The 15968-nt window shown below is 36.7% G+C and overlaps 1 protein-coding gene across 1 annotated transcript in view; it reads right to left on the bottom strand.

Moving 5' to 3' along the window:
* Window positions 1–5116: 5116 nt before the first annotated feature.
* The window catches only part of scn1laa (sodium channel, voltage-gated, type I-like, alpha), a 32256-nt gene continuing 21404 nt past the window's right edge, over window positions 5117–15968 (bottom strand). The window contains exons 17-26 of the mRNA XM_088083223.1: window positions 15205–15337; window positions 14959–15113; window positions 13726–13899; window positions 13433–13555; window positions 11248–11523; window positions 11016–11072; window positions 9906–10043; window positions 9648–9752; window positions 9276–9546; window positions 5117–9183 (exon numbers count right to left, since the gene is read on the bottom strand). Coding sequence (XP_087939349.1) covers window positions 7991–9183; window positions 9276–9546; window positions 9648–9752; window positions 9906–10043; window positions 11016–11072; window positions 11248–11523; window positions 13433–13555; window positions 13726–13899; window positions 14959–15113; window positions 15205–15337 — 2625 coding nt within the window. The 3' untranslated portion in view covers window positions 5117–7990. The remainder of the gene's footprint in view (window positions 9184–9275; window positions 9547–9647; window positions 9753–9905; window positions 10044–11015; window positions 11073–11247; window positions 11524–13432; window positions 13556–13725; window positions 13900–14958; window positions 15114–15204; window positions 15338–15968) is intronic.

Here is a 15968-nt window from a genome sequence, read left to right as displayed (position 1 = left end):
ACTACGTAAAGCCGAGGTAATTTTCCCCGATGTTTTCCTTTCAGGCACCGCTTCTTCGCTGGCTGATTAAATATCCTGCTTTCTTTCGTATGATTGATAGATCCAATGTTTATTTGTTATAAATATATTCATCTTAATGTTTCCGTATCCTTACATAATTACTTGGGGATGTTTGTTAGGGCGATGATTGGTTAACAGTGTCGGTCTCAAGCCTTGTAGTAAGCCTGAAAGACTAAACACGGGGTATAAAGATCAGGTTGTCAACGCCATCTTTACACTCGAGTCGAGCTCGTGTCGCATTTGTATCTCTAGGTGGCGCTGTCATCCCTTTTGTAAAACTTTATAAAACCAATATGAAATCTTTTGTGAAACAGTACAACAATACCACTACTGCGTCTACCACTTCTGATTCTACTACTACTACTACTTCTCATAATACTACTACTACTACTACTACTACTACTACTACTAATAATAATAATAATAATAACAACAACAACAACAACAACAATAAGAATTATTATTATTATTATTATTATTATCATCATTTTTTAAAAAAATATTATTATTATTATTATTAGGAAGGGACTGTGCTTAATTATCAGAGTAGTGGTAGAGGAGTATGTTATGTTATGTTATGTTATGTTATGTTATGTTATGTTCATGACCTTCTCTGGAGCTACAAATATTTTTTCTTGTGCCTCTCTGAGTGACTGATTCATGACACTCCCTTCCTTATTAATACCTATATTTCACAGTTTTTGGTGATGATAAATAGCGTGAAGTTGGAGATTTTTAAAGAAGACATGCCTTTATAACCCAGATGCAGGTTTTGGGGTTGTTAGTTGATTTTTATATAAAAATAAAATACAAAAATTTAAAGCTGACTTTCCCTTTTCTAACCCAATTAAAAAAAATAAAACTCCCTCCAAAGTGCTTAAAAACTTATGTGAAGTGCCTCGCCTGTTTTGCAACAGATCCATAATAATAATAATAATAATAATAATAATAATAATAATAATAATAATAATAATAATAACAACAACAACAACAACAAATAATTCAGATGGTGGTCTAAGGTATGGAAGGTGTAGGAGTGGTTAAAGCCTTTATATGAATTAATTGGTGGATTTTAACATGAGCCATGTAATATAAGATAGAAAGTCTAATCTACTTCTAGGGCATTTGTAGCAACATGCAGAAAAAAATGTTGCATGTCCAAGTAGGTTAAACCTGCTTTGAATATATGGAAATGACTTCAGGGAGCTCATTGGCTGGGTCACACTCACTGCGTTTGTATTATGTGATCACTAGGCTTGTCTGCCAGATTTACACAATCAACCCCCCCCCCCCAGAAATACATTAAAATTTAATGTCATCATCTCATTTCGTTTTTGTTATGGTGTAATGTAAACTGTATTTTTGTTCAGCTTAATCAAACAAGACGTTTGTGGAAATTCACACCTATTAACACATCTTTACGTAGTTTACCATGTGCAGTGGAAACATGTTTCCATCCAGCCACTGGTAATTGGTGGCCCAGTATTATGCAACACCATGCATTGACTGTGAAGTATGAACTCTTGATGTCTACAGTGTTGAGTCCATGACAGGAGCAGCCAGTGTCCAGCATGGGTGCAACTGTTCCAAGAGAGACCTTTCCATGCCTTGTCAGATACTATTTAGCGCTAACTCTGGCACATAATCATTACTCTCTGCAGCACACATCAATGGAAGAGTAAATCAGGTTGGTATCGAGCTCTGAGCATGTGCAGCAATGAGGAAAGTCTGTGTACTGTACCGTACAATTCAGCTCACAGTTTTGAACCCATATTGTTAGAGGTTATTTTAGCGTAAGAGAGTAAATATCCATGATAGATATTATTTCATATGAACTATTTTGTGTTTGCCAATTCATTGATCCTAATTAAATTAATTTAATTTTCCATAATATTCATACAGAGTTGATAGATGCTAAAGGTGTTGTTCTTAGCAAACAGCAATAAATACTGCATGTGTTGTTGCACTTACAAAGAATGCTTTTGAAAACCTATTAGAGGAAAGACTGTGGAATATGTACCCCCTGGGATGCAGTGCTATAGCATTCTAATGGCTATGTCCATTGTGGTTTGTACAGACCATTATTGATCAAAGAGCCATGCCCATAAATACAAGCAGCTTACTTTCAAATAAACTCTTTTATTTAGCCTATTTTTCCATATGTGCCACTTCAAATGTGATTGCCTTGCACTTTAGTCTACATAAATGCATAATTTACCCTTTAAATACATGCTTTATGTTGATGATCTTACAAATTTTCTTTTCAATTTTCTTACAAATTTGCGATACTGTTGTCATGACATAAAGATTTTAAAAAAAGGAAGAATTTCTGCCATTCTCTGTCGTACTCCTGCCAGACAAGGTGTTGCCTGTGAAATGCAGTATTTGTGTTTGCGTGTGTTGTGAGTTACTGAGGGAGTGGTTCACTTGAAACAGTGTGTGTGTGCGGTCGAGGGAAAAGTGAGGCTGTGTGTCTGTCTATTAGCACATTGGGAAGGTAGGGGGGTACTCACCAGTACCTAATCTAATGGGATTTTCCTCCCATCTACAGCAAATAAAATTACAGAGCTGCAATGGGCAGCATTCTCAGATTTCCCTGTGAATTGTTTTTTCCCCATGCATGCCAGTGGCAAGCTCAAAGAGCCAACTAGGCATCCTTTCACATATAACATGTCCACATATTATTGGCAAGCTTGCGAGACTGTCTGGGTGGGGACGGCAGACCAACTTCCGACCTTCCACCCTAATGCAGTCTAACAAAGGAGCTTGATGTCATGTTGCTGGGCAACTGGCAAGGAGAATCTGCAGAATCATTCTTGATTTACTGGTCATTAAAACGGGCAATCTGTAACCCCACCTGTTGCCATCAGTGGAGCTGTGTGCTGGTTTCAGTCATAAGCTACATTTCAAAGTGGCTCAGACTATATTATGAGAAAGGATTTCTTTTATCGGATAAGAATCTTTTTAACATAAGTCTTTAATGCCCTCACCAGGAAAAAAAACAGTGGATTTGTTTTTCTTCCATTTTTTTATGTGTTGGGGCTAAAATAACAAAAATCTTTTCTTGTTTTGAACAGTACTCATAGTTTTTTAAATAAAGACCTCTACCAAATGGTTGAAATGGCCTTTCATGGTTATAGTAAAACAGAGAGAAAAAAATAAAAATCACAAACTGTCTACACTTATAATGCTTGCAATATGTTAGTATACCAACACTTATATATTTATGACCATAGAATTAGTATTATTACCACTGCCAGTATTATTTCCACGTGCGTAGGCTATTCTAGATGTTTCAGTACTTTGTATTTATATTTTCGAAAGATCAAAAAATCCTAATTATATATATATATATATATATATATATATATATATATATATATATATATTTATTTTTTTTAAAAAATGATGGAATAACATTAAATATATGGTAACAAGAGTGATTGTTTATCCTTTTTAACTGTGAATTTATTATCTCACAATCACTACTATTACCATGTAAGGTCAATTTTACTGGTCGGGTTAGAGTTAGTGTGTGCGTATATATATATATATATATATATATATATATATAAGGATAGCATTTATTTTGTAGCAAATAGTAACTTTTAATTGCATTAGCTTAGCTTCACTATGTTTATCATTGAAATCTAAATCAACCCTTTTATAGAGCATGTTATTCAACCCCAAATTATTCATCCCTTATTAGATATTTATTTTTGGTATAAAGTTACATAAATCTGTTCAGTAAGATCTATGAAACTATAATATGTTTAATAAATGCTTCTACCTTTGAAAAAGCCCTCATATCTGTGGTGACTTTCTGTGTTATGAACTTATTGTAGGAGGCAAACTGAAAAAGTCCTATTATTGAAGGACACTGACATCTAGTAGATATTTAGCATAACATACCTACACATTTTTTCATTAAGATATATAATGACTCAATGTGCTCTACCAAATATATTGAGCAGAATGTTAAAAATATTTCTTCAAATATCTTGAATTCTGCGGGCAGGCATTTACTCAGAGACAGCTCACTTGTTCCACTGACTGGCTTGTCAGGAAGACTACATGTGAGCCATAAAGTACTGTGTGTGGGTGTGGCGCAAACTGATAATCACATCATCCTGAGACAGTATGGCAGGAATAATCAGCACTTTGCCATCAGCCTCTTGTTTACTGCCCTCAGGAATCAGCAGCCACAATAGGTAAAAGCGATGTTGGATGTAATGAATATTTGGACTGTTATTAATAATTAATAAAATGTTCCACCCACTTAAGATGCTAATAGTTTCCGGCAGAAGCCATGAAGCGCACTCAGAAACCAGACTGTGCAGATGTTTGCTAAAACATACTGCACATTGACATGAAAATATCACAGATCTGTTCACATTTTCACTTCTTACACTCTTAAGCTCATGAAAATGTTGAGAAAATGACATGCTTACATATAATATATTGTCATGTCACTTGAGATGATTTGCTTAAAGTCAGACGTTCATAAGTGCTACAAGAGATCAATATAAGTTGGACCATTTACAGTTTGAGTGCTCATTAAAATCTGCACATGAAATGGACACTGATAACTTCAACATTTTACAGGTTCTAAAATGATAGTAATGCCGATTGTGGTTTGGTAGCTATCAGCGTTGTAACAGTCATAAAGCTTCTGACTGTAATAGATGATGCGTAATGCCTCTGATTGTGGTTAGTACTGAGATCCATTTTTCAAATTTAAGTCCCCTTCCTCTACGGGAAGTTATGACAGTCTGATTTCTCATTAATTTCCCTCAAACTATGGTCATGAATCCGTGCCTGATCATATCAGTGGTATTAGTCCCGCAAAAAAACAAAACAAAACAAAAAACATTTAGTGCAGTTGAAACAGTGCACTGGCTCCTAAAAATGCAACTTTTATATACACATATATAAATAATAAAAACCAAAATCTCAAGGTGAGAAAATAAACACTTGTTAATTCTGTTGTAATGGAATAAAAATATGTGCTTGACTTTCTAGAAAGACTTTGCAATTGCCAGATTGTAAGAAGCAGCTAAATGTAAAATTGAATCCAAACATTAAGTCAAATAAACAAACAAACAAACAAACAAACAAACAAAAACTCTTATTGCCAGAAACATTAATAGTTCTCTTATTGTTAGAAACCTTGCTGCATGTTATCATGCATCTTTTAAGGGAGACAGACGTGGTAATTGACAGTAAAATTTGAGTGACTATAGATTTATGTGCCTCAGCTACAACTTTAACATGTTAAGAAGTGCACACTGAGAACTGTAAGACTAAGCTACGCAAAGCTAAAGCGGCTGACTCATGTTTACATAGAATATGCATAAGTAAAAAGCCTCTGTACATCAAAAAAAAGAAGAATGTGGGAAAAAAGGCTTTCCTTTCCCTTAAAAAAAAACAGGAGTATGCATATCACAATATACTCTGTATATTACACATATTTGGTGTTTGAGCAAAAAGCAATTTGAACTTTAAAAAACATAAGAACTTTGTGAGGGTAAACGAAAAAAGAGCAATGAAGCACACAATTACACAGAGGCTGGTCCTGAACACAGACACACACAGCTGATCATATATATACTGGACTACCAGCTCAGAGCAATACACAGTTTTCATATTCACATAAAATTCATGCATTGATTAGACTGCAGGAAAAACAATGAAATGATAACAGCACTGATTCTAAAACTGAGAGGCATTACTCAAATCACACATCTCATACAAATTAAATCAAAGCATAAAAAACGTTACATGATTAAACAGAACGGCTATTACTGTAACAGAAGGACAGACATAAAGCAGTACAGTTTCACCAGAGCATAGATGTTAACAGAGCCATTCCAACTGAAAAAAAAGAAACCGTAAGCAAAGGTAAAAGCAAAGTCTTATTCTGGAAGAATATTTAAACTGTAGTCAACCTCTAACCTGTGCTTTACATTAAGCTCCAAAAGAAAGAAACAGTCATTAAATGCAGAACCTTACATACATGAAATACAATATTAATATCTTTTATATAAATAAAATAAATGAATTTTTTAGGCATGCTTTAGGTACATGTAATCTTTATTCTTTTGGTGTTTCAGTGAAATGGGTTATAGCAGTGTCTTGCATGCAGTTTATTTATTTAAACACTACAAGCATTATGCATATGAATGACGGGAGATGTTAAATTCTCTGTAATCAAAACATTCTTTCATTATGCATTAAGTATAGTGTAAGTACTGAACGTTTTAATTACATGCAAAATATACTAACATGAATAGAATTATACTTTTATAACATGGAACAACATATGTTGTGACACATTTTAGGGTGGTTGTCATAGCTAGGGGAAGAATTGACAAAAGTAATGCAACTGCCACTATAAAATGTAAACAGAAGTAGGAAACATGAGATGTTTGATGCCATGTCCTTGAGACAATCATTCAGAATATTTTGAGCCGTCCTCCATCCAACTTAGATATTTGTCATGATAAAGACTGAGAGGTAAACTATGAAAAAAAACAGTTTACAAAGCACACAAAAACATAAATGAGCAACTACCCTTTTTTCCAGTCATCTTTTCCAAATATAAATATGCAGTTAAAGGTTGGAAAGTAAAGCTTAGACACAGTCATATCAAACATAGGGTTTTGTCTTATGAAGAAAAAAATTGGTCTACATAGCAGTTCTCATACATTTTTCACCTCGCAACTCCTGCTGAATGTACAGCATCCCTGTCTGCAGCAGATTATGGAGAATATATTTAGTTTTATATCACAGGTGATAAATACTAATTGTCCCATGAACTTCATAATCTTTATATTGAGGTCCATCATCAAAAACAACTAGAAAAGAAAACACACTCTGAGAAAAAATGGACACATGGAGGAGACCTGTATTTTAGAAAAATGACCAATTTTAAGTGAAGCTGTTGTCCTAGAAACCGACATTATCACAGATAATATTCTACTACTTACTTTCTTCTACTACTTAAATTTCTAGTTTCAAAAAGTTCTCCTTCAATTGAAGTGTTTTTAGTGCAGTTTTTTAAAATAAAATCTGCACATAATTAGCAATATTGTAAATGATACAAGTATGTGGATGTTTTGATGATTCATCAGAGCTGAATATGCAAAGTATTTCTGCCAAGTGTTACTGCTCTGACACTGAACCATAAAACATAATTGATTCATCGGCTGGATTTGTGTGGACTTTGGGCTGAACTCATGTTTCTGTGATGTATAAAAATGAGGCATGTCATGACTGTGTTCTGTGACTGCGACAGGGAGAAAGCATGAAAACAGTACACTCTAGCATGCATAATCATGGAGAAACATTCATGCAGGTCTACATTTCTAGTTAACTGCAGCAACTCCGACATGGTCTCTTGGATTTGTCAAGTATTCTAGTATCAGTAAGCAAGACTTGCCTTGAAGAAGTGCTTCTTGTTGTAAAGACTACACCTGAAGGACCGACGCCTTTGTAGAGTAAAAAAAAAAAGTGTATAAAAAGTGAAATAGCCCAACTATGAACTTTAAAGTAAAGCATAAAAACTGGGTTTTTTTCAGTTTGAAAACAAGGTAAAGTAATACAACAGTCATTGATATAACAAAAATTCAAGACACTCGATAGCAGAACTAGCTGCAATATAAGTTAAAGCATTAACTAATGTGTCTTTCAGAGTACTTAGCCATCCACACAAACAGCAAAAAGGCATCCTTGCTCCTGAACACAGCCAAAAATGTCCCACTACTGCATGAAGGAGCCACTTCACACCACACCTTTAGACTCAAGGAAGCATGGCCAGTTTGGCATAGATATCCATACTAAGGAAGGGAGTCCAATGGATGTCTAAGTTAAAGGTTGTAAACATTTTTGTCATTGATTTAAATGTCTTTGTTGCATCTCCATCTTTCTTTTACATATATTGCTCTCTGACGTCTTTGCCCTCAACCTCCTTTTCACTTTTGTCTTTTTCATATTTGTTTCTCCCATTTGTTGTCACACTGTTACATGAGGGTTGAGGGGCCGCTGAAGGTGTCAGTTCACTTTTTTCGGCGCTGGAAATGTCTTTGAGTTTGTCTGTGACAAGATCCTCTTTGTCAGTGTATGTTTGATCCTTTCTAATGTTATCGCTGGATCTGTCAGAGGGCTTTACAGCAGCATGTTTCTTTGCATACTCTCTGTATGCTCTCTGGATGACAACGGCTGATGTGTCCTCCTGTTTGCGACGTAGGGTGGTAGTGATGGGCTCATAGGACACTTTGGAAGGATTGGAGGCCATGAATCGCTCCTCCATCTGCCCCCTCAGGATGTCCATCTCCCCACCCTCACCCAGAACGCGTTTTGTGAATGCAAACAGGATGTCCAGGCAGTGGATGCGTTCACCGCTCACCATGGGTAGATCCATAGAGATCAGTTCCATCTTGTTAGGCTTTGGGATGCGTAAAGGTGGGTCCAGAGCATCTGCAAATTCTGACAGCTTATTGTACTCCATGAACTGTGATGCACGGGGATCAAATTTTTCCCAGACCTCATAAAACGTTTCAAAATCATCCTCGCTTAATGGATCTGCACTCTCCTCAGTGGCCACACCGAAGTTTTCTAGGATAACTGCAATGTACATATTCACCACAATCAGGAAACAAATGATGATGTAGCTCACAAAGAAGGCAACCCCCACAGAATAACTCCCACAGTCTCCCTTAACACGACTGCCAGGATGCTCCTTTGACATGTTACAATCATCTTCATGTTTGTTGAGAATGGGAGAAAGCAGGCCATCCCACCCCGCTGAGGTGGTGATCTGGAACAAACAGATCATGCTGTTGCCAAAAGTCTCAAAATTGAAAAGGTCATCGATGCCTGCTTCCCTCTTGACATAAGCAAAGTTTGACATGCCAAAGATGGCATAGATAAACATCACCAAGAAGAGCAAGAGACCAATGTTGAACAAGGCAGGAAGTGACATCATTAAGGCAAACAGGAGTGTGCGAATTCCTTTGGCACTTTTAATAAGGCGGAGGACGCGGCCAATCCGAGCCAATCGGATAACTCTGAACAGTGTTGGTGAAACGAAGTACGCCTCAATTAGCTTTGAGAGAAACACACCTAGGGAAAGAAAGTACAACATATTAAATTAACTTTAATCAGGACACATTTACTGACAAGTATGATTAATTAATGCAGCTACCGAATCATACCAATTATTGAGAGGATGACGACGATGAAATCAAACACATTCCAGCCATTTGTGAAAAAGTATTGCCGAAGTGCAATCATCTTCAACAAACACTCTCCAGTGAAGATGATAATGAATACTAAATTGATCCAGTAGAGAATGTCCTCCTTTTGCTTTGACTGCTCCTCAGTTTCCACCATCATGGCTACCATATTAAGCCATATCAGAACCATTATTACAATATCAAATGCTTGGTTTGTGGTGAAGTCAAAGATGAATCCTTGAATTTTGTTCTGAAATAGAAACAAGGAACACAAAAGCATATTTAGGTGCTATTAAACAAGGATCATATTGGTGATACAGATCAGATGCAGTCATGGTTAAAGTCACATACTGCTGGCCTGGGTATAGGTTTTTGTGGTTTCTTTGAGCCCAGCTTTTTCATGGCATTGTAGTATTTCTTCTGTTCTTCAGTCATGAAGATGTCTTGACCTCCAAAGTAAACAGATAAACTACGGCATGTTAAATCACAGCAAAGCTGATGAGTAGATAATGTAGCAAGAGGAACTGAAAGTTCTTTTAAATTTTGTATTTTCATCAGAATAGCAAGTAAAATGATCAGATTTTGTAATGAAGCAAATTTGATACTTATCTTTTTCTTTTGCTGATTAAAATTGTCTATGATGACACCAATAAAGAGATTGAGAGTGAAGAAGGCTCCAAATATGATGAAAACAACAAAATACATGTACATCCGCAGGCTGATCTCATATTCTGGTTGTTGTTCTGGCTATAGAAGTGACAGAAAATGGAGACATTAGTACATTTAAGTTAGAATTTTTAAGTCCTGGTATATTTGGCAACTGGTGCTAACAGCAAGTGCGATTTGATAAAGTAAATAATAAAAATCAAAACACATGGTAATATGCTGATTGATTTTGAATTTTGTATGAACAACATGTTTCCGTCTCAAACAAAAAAAAAACAGTGTTTTGCTTTTAGGACTGACAGGTAAGTGAAATGCAAAACACCTCTTTGTTGTCTGTTGCAGTACGATTTTAATGTGGCATGGAAAGTAAATGTATTCATGAAAAAAAGCATTCACTCATAAAAGATGCTAAATTTTTTTCATATAGCAACATTAGCTGGTGAGTTTTTTTTTTTAAATCTTGTTTTCATTTGTTTTTATGTAGCCATCTTAAATCTTGCATACATGGAGAGATAATTGCATGGTCTCATAAACATCTTAAAGGGATAGTTCAGATAGTTGTTTTAGTGGGGTTGTATGGGGTGCTTAACCATAGGCAGTATATTACATACAGTAGATGTCAGTCAGCATGCTCCCAGGTGAGAAGCAGACTGGAGTCTGACAGCCCGTTCTGACGGGGAAGCCGTAAAACAGCTTCAGTTCCCCATTGAAGCTCTCATCAAAGCCACCAGACTCACTCGCTAATCATGGGAGCTGCTGGTCTACCGCTGCTGCAATCAGCTAGTTCATTTGAGTTACTGTGTGAATCCAAACAAACCCTTTTAAATGCCAAAGTCACATAAGGACAAAAACAAACTAACTGATCAAGGCAGTGATAGACCAGCAGCTCCTGAATTCAGTGATGTTATTAAATCACAGTTTTTATATTATTTATTTTATATTTATAATATTCTGTCTGTGGATAACTTTAAACAAACTACTTAAAGTATTGTGATTTCAGGAGGCACAATTTATAAGATACATTATACATGAATGTTATTGAAATTTGATTACTTTGCTTTGAGAGTCCACAGCTGCATACATGATGTCCATCCAGCCCTTGAAGGTAGCCTTTATAGAAATTTATAATATGCATGAAAAAAAACATTGTATTAGCCTTTTGATCTGTCCATCACTGTTAGTTTTCCAAAAATACAGAAAATATGTTTACAAGCTTACATCTACAGAAGCCCTAGGCAGCCATACATTTATACATTTTTTTCCTCCTTTTCACTTGTCTACTTACCACTTGCAGCAGTGCAAGGTAACCGGCGCCAACATTGTCAAAGTTGATTTTGACAATCATCCAGCGAGCAACGTCTTTGCCCATGTTGTCACACTCTGTCTTGTTTGTCACCACCGTTGACGGGAAATCCATATTCGTGGTCTTGTTGACACAACGGCCGTACTTTCCCGCAAATAAGTTGACTCCCATGATGCTGAAGATGAGCCAGAAGATGAGACACACCAGCAGCACATTGAAGATAGAAGGAATGGCTCCAAGGAGGGCATTGACAACCACCTGCACACCCACACACACACACACACACACACACACACACACACACACAAACATAACCCATTTGTACAGCAAAGATCACAAGGTGTAGAACTGATGCACAACATTGTATACACTAGTAATGGTAAGAATAGGAAAACACAAGAGTGAATGTTTCAGTGCCAACATACACATCAGCATGAGCTCATCACATCTATGACTGACACCAAAAAGCTCAAATGCAACGATAACTGCATGGTAAAGGTGGGAAAAGAATTAGGAGAGGAGGCAGGAGATTGAATGCGTGTATCTAAAAGTTGTCTTAGTGGGTTAAAACTTAATTTTAGAGAAACATTGAAACAAAACACCTTGTAGACGCATGACGAGGCCACAAAATTTGCTTACTGTAAACAGAAACATAAATGAAACATGAACAAAATCATGTTAAAGCACCAATATCCAAAACATAGATATCATAACAGAAACTAATGGAGCACACATGAAAAGCTTTTCATGCAAATGAGGGAATTGACTGGCTACAATGTGAGGAAAGACCATCATCTTAACAGTACTGTAGAACTAGACCACCACAACATGACAGCAACTAATCAATACATGCTCCATTGATTTCAGCAGCCAACAACCCTCCCCCTCAGTTACATAAGTTGTCAAAGCCTGTTCGGACCAGGCTTGCATTGCATTGCATAGCAAAATATTGTAATGGCAAACATGGCACCACTTAAAGGAAGAGTTTGACAATTAAGGATTATCTCTGTGCGTTACATATGAGGCTGGAGCCAGGAGATGGTCAGCTTAGTTTAGCATAAAGATAGGAAGCAAGGTGAAACAGCTAGCCTGGCTCATCCAAAACTGGCACATCTAAACCTCACTACTTAAATGTTGTAACCTGGTTTTTAATTTTTACCAAAAGCAGTGCTTATTAGGAGTTATGTCCTAAAGAATTTCCTGCCTGAATTGTGGACCACACTCACTTTGCATTGTTGGGGATTCCTGACTGCAATTTGAACAGTTAATTATGGCAATGTTTGCCTCTTTTTATGTGGTAGGAGTGAAAATTAGTCATTTTCAACATTTGTTGTATTATGGTTTCAGAATGATGACAACAGTTGGAGAACAATTATATACACAGCAGCACGTAGGGTAGGATTTTTTTTTTTTGACAAAGAGTTTTTTTGTACAGATTTTAAGGCATTCATTGCTCTCAAATGGGAAAAAAAAACCTTTGGGGAGCATACCCCTGGACCCCACTTGGTTTGGGCTGAGCCACGAATGTTTATGTCTGGCTCTGCCCTCGGTGGTATAATTATTCTCACCTGAATCTTGGCAATATCATTTTCCCAGTAAAATGAGTGCGTCTGTGGCTTTTTAAAACCAATTTTAGATTGCTTTCCCATTGCCAGTAGTCCAGAGCAGTGTGCACAGCTCTGGACAGTAGATGAGTGCACCTTCCTGTTTTGGTTTTTGTTTCCTAATGTGTCAAGTCAACATGATGAGCAGGCTGGGAAACCAGTTAGTTAACAGTAGAAACTAGCATGGAAGCCAGTGAAAATATTAAGTTGGTTACTTTTTTTTTTTTTTCATCTTTTTGTGTTTTTTTGTGCAGTGGAAAAATGGAAGATGGTGTATAATTAGATGATAATTTAAAAGAAGTTGACATAATCAACTTTGCCATTTCAATATTTCTGTCACCTTGAGGACAAAAAACAGCTGGAGAAAGGGGATTAGGGAAGGACGGGAAAGTTTCATTTACGTGCAACACATATTTTGGTGGATCTGCTTTCTAGATTTTGCAAAATCACACAGATTTATGCTGCCCTTTGCCAGATTGCAAGTATTCTGTTCTAGTGCTGTGAGCTGGTGACAGACAGTGCACTGTGACTCAGAGTGGGTGGGGAAATGAAATGACTCTTACCCTCATGCCTTCAAACCGAGACAGGGCTCTTAGGGGCCTCAGAGCTCGCAAGGTTCTCAGAGACTTGATGGCACCAAGTTCAGAATATCCCAAGGCATTGGCTGTCATACTGATCAGTGAGACCTAAAGCACACACACCCACACACACACACACACACCAACACACACACACACACACACACACACACACACACACACACACACACACACACACACATACACGTCACTAAATAAAATTTTTAATTAAGCAAGTATATCTGTTCCTCTGTGTAAGTAAAGGTGTTTCAACCTACATCAACAATGATAAAGTCCAGCCAGCACCAGGCATTTGTAAAATACTTGGCATATCCGTACGCCACCCACTTCAGTAACATTTCCAGAATAAAGATGTAGGTGAAGATTTTGTCTGCAAATTCCAACATCGTTTTAATGGTCTTCCTCTGCTCAATGTAGACATCCTCAAGTGCCTGGATGTGAGTAAAATAACAGTGACTTATTCAAATGAAGACGATAAGATGAGGGTGCACTAGCTCAATAAAACAAAATGTTCTTTTAACACAGCAGTTTGAGAAGCTACTGCTTGACAAGAGATACTACATACTGTACAATATAATGCATGAGAGCAACTACATCAGACGCTCAAAAACAACTTCATTGACATGCACAGCAGGGTTGCGGCAGATCTGTAAAAAGTCTTAAAAGGTATTGAATTAATTAATCTGCAAATGAGGCCTAACTGGTATGAAAATGTCTCAAATCAGTTTTTCAAAAGTCTTAAAAATGCTCAGACATGGGTAGTAGGATGTTACGAACCATTTTTGTCTGATGTAGTATTGTACAATCTCAAATAAATAGTAATATCTGAAAGAAACTCCAAGGCACTCTCTTATAATGTTAAAATGCCTTTATTTCTACGTCATGAACCTTAAAAACACACTCCTACTCGTTTCAACATACAAACTGTGTTGGGTTGATTGTAGGAGTATTAGGCATTTTAACATTATAAGAGAGTGCCGTGGAGTTTTCTTTCTGATTTCTAATCCTAGTATATCCCCACCCAAAGAACACCTCGAATGGACTGACTTTTAAGTCCAGGAAGGGCCCCTATTCTTGTATTTTTGAAATGTTAGTATTTCTTTTTTTCAATAATTTACCAAATTTAACATCAAGTATGTAACGATAAAAGAACCAATCACACTAATATACATTTTCAACATCCAATCAAATGAAAACTGACCAAGCTTTTTTTTAAAGGGTTTGATACTTCAATATGACAAAATTATTTTGTTGTGTTCCATTCAAGAAAGTTTTAAATCCCCTCAAAAAAACATGTTTCATTCTGAATTAAATATTTAGGCAAATTGTCTCTAACTCTAAGTACTTGATGTCGGTTCCCATTTATTTTTCTTCAGTTTTGGTTATTGTAAAATTGGTCTTAAATTTAAATCTGAATGACATTAAAAATTATTCAAAAGCCTTCAAACTAACTTGCATTAAACTGAAGGAACCCCAGCACAGACACTCACCAGTGCTCCACTGCTAAGCAGGATCATGAAGATGATGAAACTCTCAAACCAGTTGTGCTCTACGATCCGGTAACAGGTCTTTCTAAGCGTCCACCACACCTTCCACCAGCCCTTTTCCACATTAACCTGACAACACTGGAACCTTTGCACACAGCCTGAGTGGAGACAAAGGGGCGATGGTGATTTACCGGTGTAACATGGAGAATTACATTAAGGCTGTGGTGGGCTGGTTGTAGGAGTATTCACCATCAGGAAAGCAGGCGTCAGGTTCCATATGTTCTTCCAATTTAAAGTCTAAAGACTCTGCTCCCTCCCTGCCTGGCAAATCGTCTATTGTGCTGCCCTCAGAGGAGCTGGTCTGGCCATCATCATCTGCAATCTGCGGATATAGCAGAGGAAAATCGGTGTTAACTGAGCAATGTAACGGAGCCATGGAAAATGTCATGGGGCTGACATGCTGAGCACCTGTACATTTCCTTTATCTACTTGTTTAAAGCTGAAATTATTAACATCAACATTAGTCAAAAAATACCAACAGACTTCCATAAAATGTATGTAATGGTATGTCTTAACTGCCGCTGAAACTACTGTCTGCTGTGTGTCTTAACGCTTTGAAATCTGGTGCAACATCACTCTCTTCTTTTTAAAAAAAAAACATGAGAAAAAAAGGCAACAAACAACTTGGTAGGAAATCTTTAATATATTGCAAGAAATGAGTAGATTCAGGAATTTTTAAAGGCTAGAGAAAATGTTTAGGGGAAAATAAATATTTATTTGTATTTAGAATGATCATAATTGCATATTTAAAATTATGTTACAGAATTTTTATAAATTTATAGGCCAGGCAGAAATATCCAAAAATAACTGGAGAAGCCCAGTGGTGTTGTACAGTAGCTGTACGGTTTCTCCTTCAGCCTGCTGTTGTATTGCTTTCTACAGGGTGTGTCTCCTAATAGCTGGTAAATGAGAACAGCTTGAATGCCTTTCTGGAGAACACAGGAGCGCTTGGC

Source organism: Plectropomus leopardus, chromosome 10 (genome assembly GCF_026936395.1).
Source record: "Plectropomus leopardus strain MGB_pleo_1.0 chromosome 10, ASM2693639v1, whole genome shotgun sequence".
Classification (NCBI taxonomy): domain Eukaryota; kingdom Metazoa; phylum Chordata; class Actinopteri; order Perciformes; family Serranidae; genus Plectropomus; species Plectropomus leopardus.
This window is presented reverse-complemented; position numbering and strand designations above follow the sequence as displayed.